The sequence below is a fragment of the Tachyglossus aculeatus genome, unplaced genomic scaffold (genome assembly GCF_015852505.1).
Source record: "Tachyglossus aculeatus isolate mTacAcu1 unplaced genomic scaffold, mTacAcu1.pri SUPER_34, whole genome shotgun sequence".
In the NCBI taxonomy this organism is placed as follows: domain Eukaryota; kingdom Metazoa; phylum Chordata; class Mammalia; order Monotremata; family Tachyglossidae; genus Tachyglossus; species Tachyglossus aculeatus.
In genome coordinates this window covers 1,155,972-1,170,803 of record NW_024044839.1, presented here as the reverse complement: position 1 = coordinate 1,170,803, position 14,832 = coordinate 1,155,972, and the positions used below count along the sequence as shown (strand labels likewise).

At 50.3% G+C, this 14,832-nt stretch overlaps 1 protein-coding gene across 1 annotated transcript; it reads right to left on the bottom strand.

Moving 5' to 3' along the window:
* Positions 1–162: 162 nt before the first annotated feature.
* Positions 163–5,184, bottom strand: GALR2 (galanin receptor 2). Its single transcript, XM_038741916.1, has 2 exons — positions 4,835–5,184; positions 163–946 (listed from the first exon to the last, which is right to left on the bottom strand). Exons 1-2 carry the CDS (start codon positions 5,182–5,184, stop codon positions 163–165), a joined length of 1,134 nt encoding a protein of 377 aa, XP_038597844.1.
* Between the last annotated feature and the right edge of the window lie 9,648 nt (positions 5,185–14,832).

The window sequence follows — 14,832 nt, the reverse complement described above, 5'->3', positions numbered from 1 at the left end:
TGCTTGTCCTAACTTAGCCCTTGCCTGCCCGGCACCCAGAGCGGGTGAACGCTTTCCCCCCGCCCTCCCCCAAGCTGGCACCTTGTGAGAAGGCCGGGAGACGCAGCATCGGAAGGGTTAAGCACACTTTAATGAGACTCGGCTGGCGGCCCGTGGGGGCCCTCAGGTCACATTGAAGGGAAGGACAGTGGCGGGAGCAGGCGCTTCCCCGCAGGGCTGGTCGGGCACCGGGACCAGCGTGGCAGCGGGGAAAGGGGCCTCGCTGACGTGGGTGACGGAGGAGGAGTCCCGCTCCGGGCTGGCGCTGGGGGTGGCCAACGGGGCAGCCCGCGCAGGGCCTGGGGTGCGGGGCGGGGAGCGGGGGTGGCGGCGGCGGCCGGGGAGCAGGCCCACGCAGATCCTGCGGAAGCCCTTGCGGAAGTGCTTGGAGACGAGGGCGTAGACGATGGGGTTGACGCAGGAGTTGGCATAGGAGACCAGGTGGGAGAGGATGCGCAGGATGTAGGTGGCGCGGGTCAGCGGGAAGTGGCCGAACCAGACGGAGAGGAGCAGCGCGTGGTGGGGCAGCCAGCACAGGCAGAAGAGCGTGGCCACGATGACGATCATGCGCGTCACCTTGCGCTTGGCGCGCTTGGCCTCGGACAGCCCGGCCACAGGGTCCACAGCGCGCCACAGGTAGCGCAGCGTGCACGCGTAGGCGCCGCCCAGCACGAGCACCGGCAGCAGGTAGCTGAAGACGAAGGTGCACAGGTCCAGGGCGCGGCGGTGCGGGGCGCTCCAGCCCGGGTGGCACACGGTCAGGTTGGCCAGCCGGGTCTGGCGGTAGTAGCCCAGGTAGGGCCCCGAGAAGGCCAGCGCCAGCCCCCAGATGAGCCCGATGGCGGCCAACGCGTTGCGTGGCGTCCGCAGCTCTCGCGAGTGCAGCGGGTAGCGGATGGCCAGGTACCTGCGGGGCCGGGGGGAGAGCCGCTGTCGTGGGGGCCGCGGGGTGTGGCGGGGGGCCTGACCCTGGCCTTCCTCCCTCACCCCGCCAAGGATCAAGGGGCAGGGAAGCCACACGCGTTCCAAGACACACAGCTACGAATGCACTCTCCCACTTCCGGTCAGATATACACCTATATGACCACATAGATACTCACCTGGTCACAAACACAGCTGGCTAGTTGCACACACTCTTTCTCTTTCTCTCTTACACACACGCAGAGCCACATTCGCCCATTCTCCTCAACACATGGCAAAATCAAAATTCACATTCTCCCAGACACACATACACCTGAACACACATTCCCCCCAAAACTCTAACACTCTCTCTCTCTCTCTCTCTCTCTCTCACACACACACACACACACACACACACACACACACACACACACACACCCCCCCCCCCCCCCATTCTCAGCACCTGGCAAAATTCACATTCTCCCAGACACACAGGCACCTGGACACACATTCCCCCCATTCACATTCTCCCAGACACACATACACCTGGGCACACATTCCCCCCCAAAACTCTAACTCTCTCTCTCTCTCTCTCTCTCTCTCTCTCTCTCTCTCTCACACACACACACACACACACACACACACACACAGCCACATTAGCCCATTCTCCTCAACACCTGGCAAAACTCACATTCTCCCAGACACACATACACCTCGACACACATTCCCCCATTCACATTCTCCCAGACACACGTACACCTGGACACACATTCCCCCCAAAACTCTAACTCCCTCTCTCTCTCTCTCTCTCTCTCTCTCTCTCTCTCTCTCACACACACACACACACACACACACACACACACACACACACAGAGCCACATTCGCCCATTCTCCTCAACACATGGCAAAATTCACATTCTCCCAGACACACACACACCTGGACACACATTCCCCCCAAAACTCTCTCTCTGTCTCATAAACACACCCGGCCACATTCACATATTTCCCCCCAAAACTCTAAAACTCTCTCTCTCTCTCTCTCTCTCTCTCTCTCTCTCTCTCTCTCTCTCTCTCTCTCTCCCTCTCTCCCTCTCTCTCTCTCTCTCTCTCTCTCTCTCTCTCTCTCTCTCTCTCTCTCTCTCTCTCTCTCTCTCTCTCTTTCTCTCTCTCATATAAACACACCCGGCCACATTCACACATTCCCCCAACACATGGCAAAATTCACCTTCTCCCAGACACACATACACCTGGACACACATTCCCTCCAAAACACACAACTCCTAGACACATACACACAGCCACACTCATACATGCTTCCGGATTCCACCTTCCCCCACACCCCTTGCACAAAGTCATACTCTCCCCCATTCCCAAAATGTGCTCGCACAGTCACATTCAATTCATTCAATCGTATTTATCGAGCGCTTACTGTGTTCAGAGCCCTGGACTAAGCCCTTGGGAAGTAGAAGTTGGCCACACAACTCAACACACCCTCCCACACCCACAAACAGCCATAGTCTCTCGCCCTCCCAGAAGTGCTTCACAGTCAGACACAACTCCCCCAGCCCAAGACACACTTTCACAGGGGCACAGAGAGGCCTGCCAAACTCACCCCCGGGGCAGGTATCACTCTCCCCACCTGATCTGCCTGCCTGCTGCGTCCAAGACACTCACAAACCCACTCACCTCCTCTCCGTGCTCCCCTCTTTTGGGAGGGATCCCCAGCCACCTTGGGGAAGGGAGTGTACTGCCCGACACCCCCTTTTTCGGGGCGGGGGTTGAGGATGGCCCTAGCCTCGGTGGGGTGGAGAGGAGGAGTCCGGGGAGCCAAGGCATAAAACTTCATTTTAAATTCTTCCAGAGCCAGGGCCAAAACCCTGTCTCTGCTGCGCTCTGCCCGCCTATAGTACGACCACAACGCGTCTCTCCTTCCTCTGTCTCATTCATTCATTCATTCAATCGTATTGAGCGCTTACTGTGTGCAGAGCACTGTACTAAGCGCTTGGGAAGCACAAGTTGGCAACATATAGAGACGGTCCCTACCCAACAGTGGACTCAGTCTGTCCCTCCCTCACTCTATCAGCCCTCTGCCTCCTTCTTGGGCTGGGGGCGTCCAGGAAATAAACTGCTAGGAGCTCTCCGAGGGCAGCGGACACCTGAGGGCCCCCCCCACCCCCAACTTTGTCCTCAGGCTAAGGGGTATCCCTATTACTCTATTTATTTTACTTGTACATATCTATTCTATTTTATTGTGTTAATATGTTTGGTTTTGTTCTCTGTCTCCCCCTTATAGACTGTGAGCCCACTGTTGGGTAGGGGCCGTCTCTATATGTTGCCAACTTGTACTTCCCAAGAGCTTAGTCCAGTGCTCTGCACACAGTAAGCGCTCAATAAATACGATTGATTGATTGCCGCCCCCAACCCGGCTCCATGGGGACGCCCGGGGAGGACCCCGGTCTGGGGTGCGAATCCCCTCGCTATGGGGACCCCAGAGGAGGCCCCCACTCCAAAGCTTGGATCCCCCAGCCCAATGGGGACCCCAGAGGAGGCTCCCACCCCAAAGCTTAGATCCCCCCAACCAATAAGGACCCCATGGGAGGCTCGCACCCCGAAACTCGAACCCCCCCCCCCGCCCAATGGGGACCCCAGAGGAGGTTCCCACCCCGAAGCTTGTATCCCCCCGCCCAATGGGGACCCCAGAGGAGGCTCCCACCTCAAAGCTCGGATCCCCCAGCCCAATGGGGACCCCAGGGTAGGCTCCCTTCCCAATGCTTGGATCTCCCCGCCCAATCGGGACCCCAGAGGATGCTCCCACCCCAAAGCTCGGATCCCCCGGCTCCATGGAGACCCCAGAGGAGGCTCCCACTCCAAAGCTTGAATCCCCCCGCCCAATGGGGACCCCAGAGGAGGCTCCCACCCCGGGGCTCGAATCCCCCAGTCCAATGGGGACCCCGGAGGAGGTTCCCTCTCCAAAGCTTGAATCCCCCCGCCCAATAAAGACCCCATGGGAGGCTCCCACCCCGAAGCTTGTATCCCCCAGCCCAATGGGGACCCCAGGGGAGGCTCCCTCCCCAAAGCTCGGATCTCCCCGCCCAATGGGGACCCCAGAGGAGGCTCCCACTCCAAAGCTTGAATCCCCCCGCCCAATGGGGACCCCAGAGGAGGCTCCCACCCCGGGGCTCGAATCCCCCAGCCCAATGGGGACCCCAGAGGAGGTTCCCTCTCCAAAGCTTGAATCCCCCCGCCCAATAAAGACCCCATGGGAGGCTCCCACCCCGAAGCTTGTATCCCCCAGCCCAATGGGGACCCCAGGGGAGGCTCCCTCCCCAAAGCTCAGATCTCCCCGCCCAATGGAGACCCCAGAGGAGGCTCCCACTCCAAAGCTCGGATGCCCCCGCCCAATGGGGACCCCAGAGGAGGCTCCCACCCCGGGACTCGAATCCCCCAGTCCAATGGGGACCCCAGAGGAGGCTCCCACCCCGGGACTCGAATCCCCCAGCCCAATGGGGACCCCAGAGGAGGCTCCCACTCCAAAGCTTGAATCCCCCCGCCCAATAAGGACCCCATGGGAGGCTCCCACCCCGGGGCTCGAATCCCCCAGCCCAATGGGGACCCCAGGGGAGGCTCCCACTCCAAAGCTCGTCTCCCCCCTCCCAATGGGGACCCCAGAGGAGGCTCCCACCCCGGGACTCGAATCCCCCAGCCCCATGGGGACCCCAGAGGAGGTTCCCTCTCCAAAGCTCGAAAGCCCCCGCCCAATAAGGCCCCCATGGGAGGCCCCCACCTCGAAGCTTGAATCCCCCCGCCCAATGGGGACTCGAAGGGAGGCTCCCCCTCCCGGAGGCCGGATCCCCCCGGGCCCCCAGACCCGACGGCGACTCCAGGGGAGGCTCACCGGTCCAGGGAGACGGTGGCCAGCGTGAAGCTGCTGGCGTACATGGTGAGGAAGATGAGGAAGTGCACGGCCTTGCAGACGAGGGAGCCGAACACCCAGCCGTCCAGCGTGTACACGGTGGCCTGGAAGGGCACGCAGCAGACGATGAAGCCCAGGTCGGCCAGGCCCAGGTTGAAGATGAAGAGGTTGGTGGTGCTGGCCAGCTGGCCGCCGCGCAGCAGCACGGCCAGCACCAGCGCGTTGCCCACCGTGCCCACCACGAAGATGAGGGCGAAGAGGGTGGGCACGATCACCGCCTCGGGGCCGCCCCCCGCCCAGCTGGCGTTGCCGGGACCCGCAGAGTCGCTCATGCCGGGAGGGGCGGGAGACCCCCGGCCCCCCGGCCGGACGCCTGCCTGCTGGACCCCCTGCCTGCTGGACCCCCTGGCCGCAGCCCCGTCGGCCGGTGGCGGCGGGGGGATGGAGGAGGGGACGGACAGGGAGGCGGGGCCGAGACCTCGAGGTATGGAGATATCTAGTTTGGACCTATTTATTACTCCATTGATTGGACTTGGACATACCCATTCTGTTGGTTTTATTTTGTTAAGATGTTTGCTTTGGTTCTCTGTCTCCCCCTTCTAGACCGTGAGCCCACTGTTGGGTAGGGACTGTCTCTAGATGTTGCCAACTTGGACTTCCCAAGCGCTTAGTCCAGTGCTCTGCACACAGTAAGCGCTCAATAAATACGATTGATTGATTGATTGATTGATTGTTCTCTGTCTCCCCCTTTTAGACCGGGAGCCCACTGTTGGGTAGGGACTGTCTCTAGATGTTGCCAACTTGGACTTCCCAAGCGCTTAGTCCAGTGCTCTGCACACAGTACGTGCTCAATAAATACGATTGATTGATTGATTACCTGGACATGCCTATTCTATTGGTTTTATTTTGTTAAGACGTTTTCTTTGGTTCTCTGTCTCCCCCTTCTAGACCGTGAGCCCACTGTTTGTTGGGTAGGGACTGTCTCTAGCTGTTGCCAACTTGGACTTCCCAAGCGCCTAGTCCAGTGCTCTGCACACAGTAAGCGCTCAATAAATACGATTGATTGATTGATTGACCTGACACCTGTCCACATGTTTTGTTTTGTTGTCTGTCTCCCCCTTCTAGACTGTGAGCCCGCTGTTGGGTTGGGACCGTCTCCAGATGTTGCCAACTTGGACTTCCCAAGCGCTTAGTCCGGTGCTCTGCACACAGTAAGCGCTCAATAAATATGATTGATTGATTGATTGTTCTCTGTCTCCCCCTTTTAGACTGTGAGCCCGCTGTTGGGTAGGGACCGTCTCCAGATGTTGCCAACTTGGACTTCCCAAGCGCTTAGTCCAGTGCTCTGCACACAGTAAGCGCTCAATAAATACGATTGATTGATTGATTGATTGATTGATTGTTCTCTGTCTCCCCCTTTTAGACTGGGAGCCCACTGTTGGGTAGGGACTGTCTCTAGATGTTGCCAACTTGGACTTCCCAAGCGCTTCGTACAGTTCTCTGCACACAGTAAGCGCTCAATAAATACGATTGATTGATTGATTACCTGGACATGCCTATTCTGTTGGTTTTATTTTGTTAAGATGTTTGCTTTGGTTCTCTGTCTCCCCCTTCTAGACCGTGAGCCCACTGTTTTTTGGGTAGGGACTGTCTCTAGATGTTGCCAACTTGGACTTCCCAAGCGCTTAGTCCAGTGCTCTGCACACAGTAAGCGCTCAATAAATACGATTGATTGATTGATTGATTGATTGATTGTTCTCTGTCTCCCCCTTTTAGACTGGGAGCCCACTGTTGGGTAGGGACTGTCTCTAGATGTTGCCAACTTGGACTTCCCAAGCGCTTCGTACAGTTCTCTGCACACAGTAAGCGCTCAATAAATACGATTGATTGATTGATTACCTGGACATGCCTATTCTGTTGGTTTTATTTTGTTAAGATGTTTGCTTTGGTTCTCTGTCTCCCCCTTCTAGACCGTGAGCCCACTGTTTTTTGGGTAGGGACTGTCTCTAGATGTTGCCAACTTGGACTTCCCAAGCGCTTAGTACAGTGCTCTGTACACAGTAAGCGCTCAATAAATACGATTGATTGATTGATTGATTGATTGTTCTCTGTCTCCCCCTTTTGGACTGGGAGCCCACTGTTGGGAAGGGACTGTCTCTGGATGTTGCCAACGTGGACTTCCCAAGCGCTTAGTCCAGTGCTCTGCACACAATACGCGCTCAATAAATACGATTGATTGATTGATTGATTGTTCTCTGTCTCCCCCTTTTAGACCGTGAGCCCACTGTTTGTTGGGTAGGGACTGTCTCTAGATGTTGCCAACTTGGACTTCCCAAGCGCTTAGTCTAGTGCTCTGCACACAGTAAGAGCTCAATAAACACGATTGATTGATTGATTACTTGGACATGCCTATTCTATTGGTTTTATTTTGTTAAGATGTTTGCTTTTGTTCTCTGTCTCCCCCTTTTAGACCGTGAGCCTGCTGTTGGGTAGGGACTGTCTCTAGATGTTGCCAACTTGGACTTCCCAAGCGCTTAGTCCAGTGCTCTGCACACAGTAAGCGCTCAATAAATACGATTGATTGATTGATTACTTGGACATACCTATTCTATTGGTTTTATTTTGTTAAGATGTTTGCTTTTGTTCTCTCTCTCCCCCTTCTAGACCGTGAGCCCACTGTTGGGTAGGGACCGTCTCTATGTGTTGCCAACTTGGACTTCCCAAGCGCTTAGTACAGTGCTCTGCACACAGTAAGCACTGAATAAATACGATTGATTGATTGATTGAGACCCCCCCTCCCTCCCCAACAACCGCGAGGGCCTTCCCAGACTGAGCCCCTTCCTTCCTCTCCCCCTCGTCCCCCTCTCCATCCCCCCATCTTACCTCCTTCCCTTCCCCACAGCACCTGTATATATGTATATATGTTTGTACATATTTATTACTCTATTGATTTATTTATTTTACTTGTACATATCTATTCTATTTATTTTATTTTGTTAGTATGTTTGGTTTTGTTCTCTGTCTCCCCCTTTTAGACTGTGAGCCCACTGTTGGGTAGGGTCTGTCTCTATGTGTTGCCAACTCGTACTTCCCAAGCGCTTAGTACAGTGCTCTGCACACAGTAAGTGCTCAATAAATACGATTGATGATGATAATGATGATGATGATGATGATGATGAGGGGCTCTCCACTGGTCACCCCCCACCCCCGGCCCAGCTCCCTCCTCGTTGGAAGGGGAAACTGAGGCCGGGAGAGGGGGAGGTCACCCATTCCTTCAATCCTATTGATTGAGCGCTCCCCCTGCGCAGAGCGCTGCGCTAAGCGCTCGGGAGAGGACACTACAGCAATAAACCCACAGCGCTTCTGTATTCCTTCATTCATCCAATCGTATTTATTGAGCGCTTACTATGTGTAAGCGCTTGGGAAGTCCAAGTTGGCGACATGTAGAGACGGTCCCTACCCAACGGCGGGCTCACAGTCTAGAAGGGGGAGACAGAGAACAAAACAAAACACATATTAACAAAATAAAATAAATACAATAGTAAATATGTGCAAGTAGAATAGAGTAAAAAAATCTGTATTCATTCATTCATTCAATCGGATTTATTGAGCGCTTATTCGTACATATTTGCTCTATTTTAGTAATGATGTGTCTCTACCTATAACTCTTAATTCTGATGGTATTCATTCAATCCTATTTATTGAGCGCTTACTGTGTGCAGAGCACTGGACTAAGCGCTTGGGAAGTACGGTATTGACACCTGCCTGTTTTGTTTTGTCTACTTGTCTTATTTACTCTATTTTATTAATGATGTGCCTATACCTATAACTATTAATTCTGATGGTATTCATTCAATCCTATTTATTGAGCGCTTACTGTATGCACAGCACTGGACTAAGCGCTTGGGAAGTACGGTATTGACACCTGCCTGTTTTGTTTTGTCCACTTGTCTTATTTACTCTATTTTATTAATGATGTGTCTATAGCTATAACTCTTAATTCTGATGGCATTCATTCAATCCTATTTATTGAGCGATTACTGTGTGCACAGCACTGGACTAAGCGCTTGGGAAGTACGGTATTGACACCTGCCTGTTTTGTTTTGTCTTATTTACTCTATTTTATTAATGATGTGCCTATACCTATAACTCTTAATTCTGATGGTATTCATTCAATCCTATTGAGCGATTACTATGTGTACAGCACTGGACTAAGCGCTTGGGAAGTACGGTATTGACACCTGCCTGTTTTGTTTTGTCCACTTGTCTTATTTACTCGATTTTATTAATGATGTCTATAGCTATAACTCTTAATTCTGACGGTATTCATTCATTCAATCCTATTTATTGAGCGCTTACTGTGTGCACAGCACTGGACTAAGCGCTTGGGAAGTACGGTATTGACACCTGTCTACTTGTTTTGTCCGCTTGTCTTATTTACCCTATTTATTTTATTAATGATGTGTCTATAGCTATAACTCTATTAATTCTGATGGTATTCATTCGTTCACTCAATCGTATTTATTGAGCGCTTACTGTGTGCAGAGCACTGGACTAAGCGCTTGGGAAGTACGGTATTGACACCTGTCTACTTGTTTTATTTACTCTATTAATGATGTGTCTATAACTATAACTCTATGAATTCTGTGGTATTTATTCATTCATTCAATCCTGTTTATTGAGCGCTTACTGTGTGCAGAGCACTGTACTAAGCGCTTGGGAAGTACGGTATTGACACCTGCCTACTTGTTTTGTTTTGCGTTTGTCTCCCCCTTCTAGACTGTGAGCCCGCTGTTGGGTAGGGACCGTCTCTCTGTGTTGCCGATTTGGACTTCCCAAGCGCTTAGTCCAGTGCTCTGCACATAGTAAGCGCTCATTCATTCATTCATTCATTCAATCGGATTTATTGAGCGCTTACTGTGCGCAGAGCACTGGACTAAGCGCTTGGGAAGTCCAAGTTGGCAACATAGAGAGACGGTCCCTACCCAACAGTGGGCTCACAGTCTAGAAGGGGGAGATTGAATGAACACGATTGAATGAATGAATGAATGATGGACACCTTCCCTGCCGCAACGAGCTGACAGTGTAGACGGGGGGAGGGGGACCCTCCGAAAAGTCCCACGCAAACCACAGAGCCGTCTCTGCACATTCTCTGTGCCTCAGTTACCTCATCTGTAAAATGGGGATGAAGACTGTGAGCCCCCCGTGGGACAACCTGATCACCTTGTAACCTCCCCAGCGCTTAGAACAGTGCTTGGCACATAGTAAGCGCTTAATAAATGCCATTATCATCATCATCAATAAATGCATTAATGAATGAGGAGAGGACACATTAGTATTCTTTCCCCTCGCCCGGGAAGAAATAATGATAATAATAATAATAATGGCATTTGTTAAGCGCTTACTATGTGCGAAGCACTGTTCTAAGCGCTGAGGGGATACAAGGTGATCAGGTTGTCCCAGGTGGGGCCCACAGTCTTAATCCCTATTTTACAGATGAAGTAACTGAGGCTCAGAGAAGTGAAGTGACTTGCCCAAGGTCACAGAGCTGACAACTGGCAGGGCCGGATAGTAATAGAACAGTGCCAAGCGCTTAGTACAGTGCTCTGCGCTCAGTAAATGCGATCGAATGAATCGTAATAATAATAATGGCATTTGTTAAGAGCTTACTATGTGCGACGCACTGTTCTAAGCGCTGGGGGGACTACAAGGTGATCAGGTTGTTCCAGGTGGGGCTCACAATCTTAATCCCCATTTTCCAGATGAGGTCACTGAGGCACAGAGAAGTGAAGTGATTTGCCCAAAGTCACACAGCTGACCAGCGGCGGAGTCGGGATTAGAACCCATAACCCCTGACTCCCAAGCCCGGGCTCTTTCCACTGAGCCACGCTGCTTATTCACTTCACTTCTCTGTGCCTCAGTGACCTCATCTGTAAAATGGGGATGAAGACTGTGAGCCCCACTTGGGACAATCTGATAACCTCGTATCTACCCCAGTGCTTAGAACAGTGCTTGGCACATAGTAAGCGCTTACCAAATACCATCATCATCATCATCATTATTACTACAATAGCATTTTTTCATTTGTATATTGCTTGTTTTAGAATGGCATTTATTAAGCGCTTACTATGTGCAAAGCACTGTTCTAAGCGCTGGGGAGGTTACCTGGGTGATCAGGTTGTCCCACGTGGAGCTCACAGTCTTAATCCCCATTTTACAGATGAGGTAACTGAGGCACGGAGAAGTTAAGTGACTTGCCCAAAGTCACACAGCTGACAACTGGCGGAGGCGGGATTTGAACCCATGACCTCTGACTCCAAAGCCCGGGCTCTTTCCACTGAGCCACACTGCTTCTCATGTTAAGCGCTTGTTAAGTGCTTACTATGTGCCAAACCCTGTTCTAAACGCTGGGCTAGAAACGAGGTAATCGGGTTGCCCACGTGGGGCTCAGAGTCTTAACCCCCATTTTACAGATAGGCCACTGAGGCGCAGAGAAGTTAAGAGACTCGCCCAAGGTCGCACAGCTGATCAGTTCTTTGGTACATAGTAAGCGCTTAACAAATATCATCATTATAATAATAATAATGATGGCATTTATCAAGTGCTTACTATGTGCAAAGCACTGTTCTAAACGCTGGGGAGGTTACAAGGTAATCACTACGTGCTAGGCACTGTTCTAAGCGCTGGGATAGATACAAGATAATCAGACTGAACACAGTCCCTGTCCCACATAGGGTGTACATTCCCAAGCGCTTAGTACAGTGCTCTGCACAGAGTAAGCGCTCAATAAATACGATTGATTGATTGATTGTACAGTCTTAATCCCCATTTGTACTCTCCCCAAGAGTTTACTACAGTGCTCTGCGCCCAATAAGCCCTCAACAAAAAAAGCTTCTAGACTTTTGTTGCAACACAACAAAAGCAACAAAAGCAACGCAGCCTTCTAGACTGTGAGCCCGCTATTGGGTAGGGACCGTCTCTATATGTTACCAACTTGTACTTCCCAAGCGCTTAGTACAGTGCTGTGCACATAGTAAGCGCTCAATAAATACGATTGAATGAATGAATGAATGAATGAATGAATGAATGAATGAATGAACAAAAACCACCGATTGATTTTACAGATGAGGTAACTGAGGCATGGAGAAGTGAAGTGACTCGCCCAAGCTCACCCAGCAGACAGGTGGCAGGAGCGGGATTAGAACCCAGGTCCTACTCCCAGCGCTTAGAACAGTGCTTTGCACATAGTAAGCGCTTAACAAATACCATTATTATTATTATTATTATTATTATTATTCGTGGTCCGTGCTTTATCCTCTAAGCCCCGCTGTTTTTCTGAACTCCTCCTTCGGACCCAAATTTACTCCGTTTGGATTTGGAGGGTCCCTCCCCCGCAGGCCGCCGTCCTCAACCGGTGAGTCCGCTGTTGGGTAGGGACCGTCTCTATGTGTTGCCAACTTGTACTTCCCAAGCGCTTAGTACAGTGCTCTGCACACAGTAAGCGCTCAATAAATACGATTGATTGATTAATATTGATTATGACCGTCTCCCCCTCTAGACTGTGAGCCCACTGTTGGGTAGGGACTGTCTCTATATGTTGACAACTTGTACTTCCCAAACGCTTAGTACAGTGCTCTGCACACAGTAAGCGCTCAATAAATACGATTGAATGAATGAATGAACCGGTCCTGCGGGACAGCATCGCCTGGGCGGCCCACGCCTCCTCTCCCAGGGGGTCTCCCACCTCCCCCTCCCCAGTCCACCGGCCGCCAAGCCCTCTGGCTGCTTTTGCACATATTTACTCCTCTTTTTATTTTTATTAATGATGCGCATATAACTATGATTCTAATTATTCTCTTCCTCCCTTCAAGGCCCTACTGAGAGCTCACCTCCTCCAGGAGGCTTTCCCACACTGAGCCCCCTCCTTCCTTTCCCTCTCCTCCCCTTCCCCATCCCCCCCCCACCTTACCTCCTTCCCCTCCCCACAGCACCTGGATATACGTTTGTACATATTTATTACTCTATTTGTTTATTTATTTTATTGGTACATATTTATTCTATTTATTTTATTTTGTTAATATGTTTTGTTTTGTCTGTCTCCCCCATCTAGACTGTGAGCCCGCTGTTGGGTAGGGACCGTCTCTATATGTTGCCAACTTGGACTTCCCAAGCGCTTAGTACAGTGCTCTGCACACAGTAAGCGCTCAATAAATACGATTGAATGAATGAATGAATACAGATTTTTTACTCTATTCTACTTGGACATATTTACTATTCTATTTATTTTATTTTGTTAATCTGTTTTGTTTTGTTGTCTGTCTCCCCCTTCTAGACTGTGAGCCCGCTGTTGGGTAGGGACCGTCTCTATATGTTGCCGACTTGGACTTCCCAAGCGCTTAGTACAGTGCTCTGCACACAGTAAGCACTCAATAAATACGATTGAATGAATGAATGAAATATGGTTGAATGAATGATTGATTGATTGATTGAATGAATGACTGAGTGAATGAATCCCCTCCCCGTCTGAGCTCGCTGTTGGGGAGGGACCGTCTCTATACGTTGCCAACTTGGACTTCCCAAGCGCTTAGTACAGTGCTCTGCGCACAGTAAGCGCTCAATAAATATGATTGAATGAATGAATGAGCCTGCTGTTGGGTAGGGACCGTCTTTAGATGTTGCCAACTTGGACTTCCCAAGCGCTCAGTACAGTGCTTGAGAAATGCAACTGAATAAGTGAAATAGGGGGCCCGGGCCGGCGGGGCTGGAGCCCACTTGGCAGCTCACCTCCTCCGGGAGGCCTTCCCAGGCTGAGCCCCCTCCTTCCTCTCCCCCTCCTTCCCCGCCCCACAGCACCTGTGTATATGTATATATGTTTGTATGTATTTATTACTCTATTTATTCTACTTGTACATATTTATTCTATTTTATTTTGTTAGTATGTTTGGTTTTGTTCTCTGTCTCCCCCTTTTAGACTGTGAGCCCACTGTTGGGTAGGGACTGTCTCAAAATGTTGCCAACTTGGACTTCCCAAGCGCTTAGTACAGTGCTCTGCACAGAGTAAGCGCTCAATAAATACGATTGATGATGATGATATGTATATATGTTTGTACGTATTTATTACTCTATTTATTTTACTTGTACATATTTATTCTATTTTATTTTGTTAGTATGTTTGATTTTGTTCTCTATCTCCCCCTTCTAGACTGTGAGCCCACTGTTGGGTAGGGACTGTCTCAAAATGTTGCCAACTTGGACTTCCCAAGCGCTTAGTACAGTGCTCTGCACAGAGTAAGCGCTCAATAAATACGATTGATGATGATGATATGTATATATATTTGTACGTATTTATTACTCTATTTTACTTGTACATATTTATTCTATTTTATTTTGTTAGTATGTTTGATTTTGTTCTCTATCTCCCCCTTCTAGACTGTGAGCCCACTGTTGGGTAGGGACTGTCTCAAAATGTTGCCAACTTGGACTTCCCAAGCGCCTAGTACAGTGTTCGGCACACAGTATGCACTCAATAAATACGATTGATGATGATGATATATATATATATATATATGTTTGTACGTATTTATTACTTTATTTTACTTGTACATATTCATTCTATTTTATTTTGTTAGTATGTTTGGTTTCGTTCTCTGTCTCCCCCTTTTAGACTGTGAGCCCACTGTCTCTAGATGTTGCCAACTTGTACTTCCCAAGCGCTTAGTACAGTGCTCTGCACCCAGTAAGCGCTCAATAAATACGATTGATTTGTTTGCATGTATTTATTACTCTATTTATTTTACTTGTACATATCTATTCTATTTATTTTATTTTGTTAGTATGTTTGCTCAATAAATAATAATAATAATAATAATAATATCTATTCTATTCATTTTATTTTGTTAGTATATTTGGTTTTGTTCTCTGTCTCCCCCTTTTAGACTGTGAGCCCACTGTTGGGTAGGGACTGTCTCTATGTGTTGCCA

Excerpts from the sequence above, each read along its gene's own strand:
- GALR2 (XM_038741916.1), bottom strand. The coding sequence starts at position 5,184 with ATGAGCGACTCTGCGGGTCCCGGCAACGCCAGCTGGGCGGGGGGCGGC. Across the intron at positions 947-4,834 it reads GCCACCGTCTCCCTGGACCG|GTACCTGGCCATCCGCTACC; the intron begins GTGAGCCTCCCC and ends CCGGCCCCGCAG.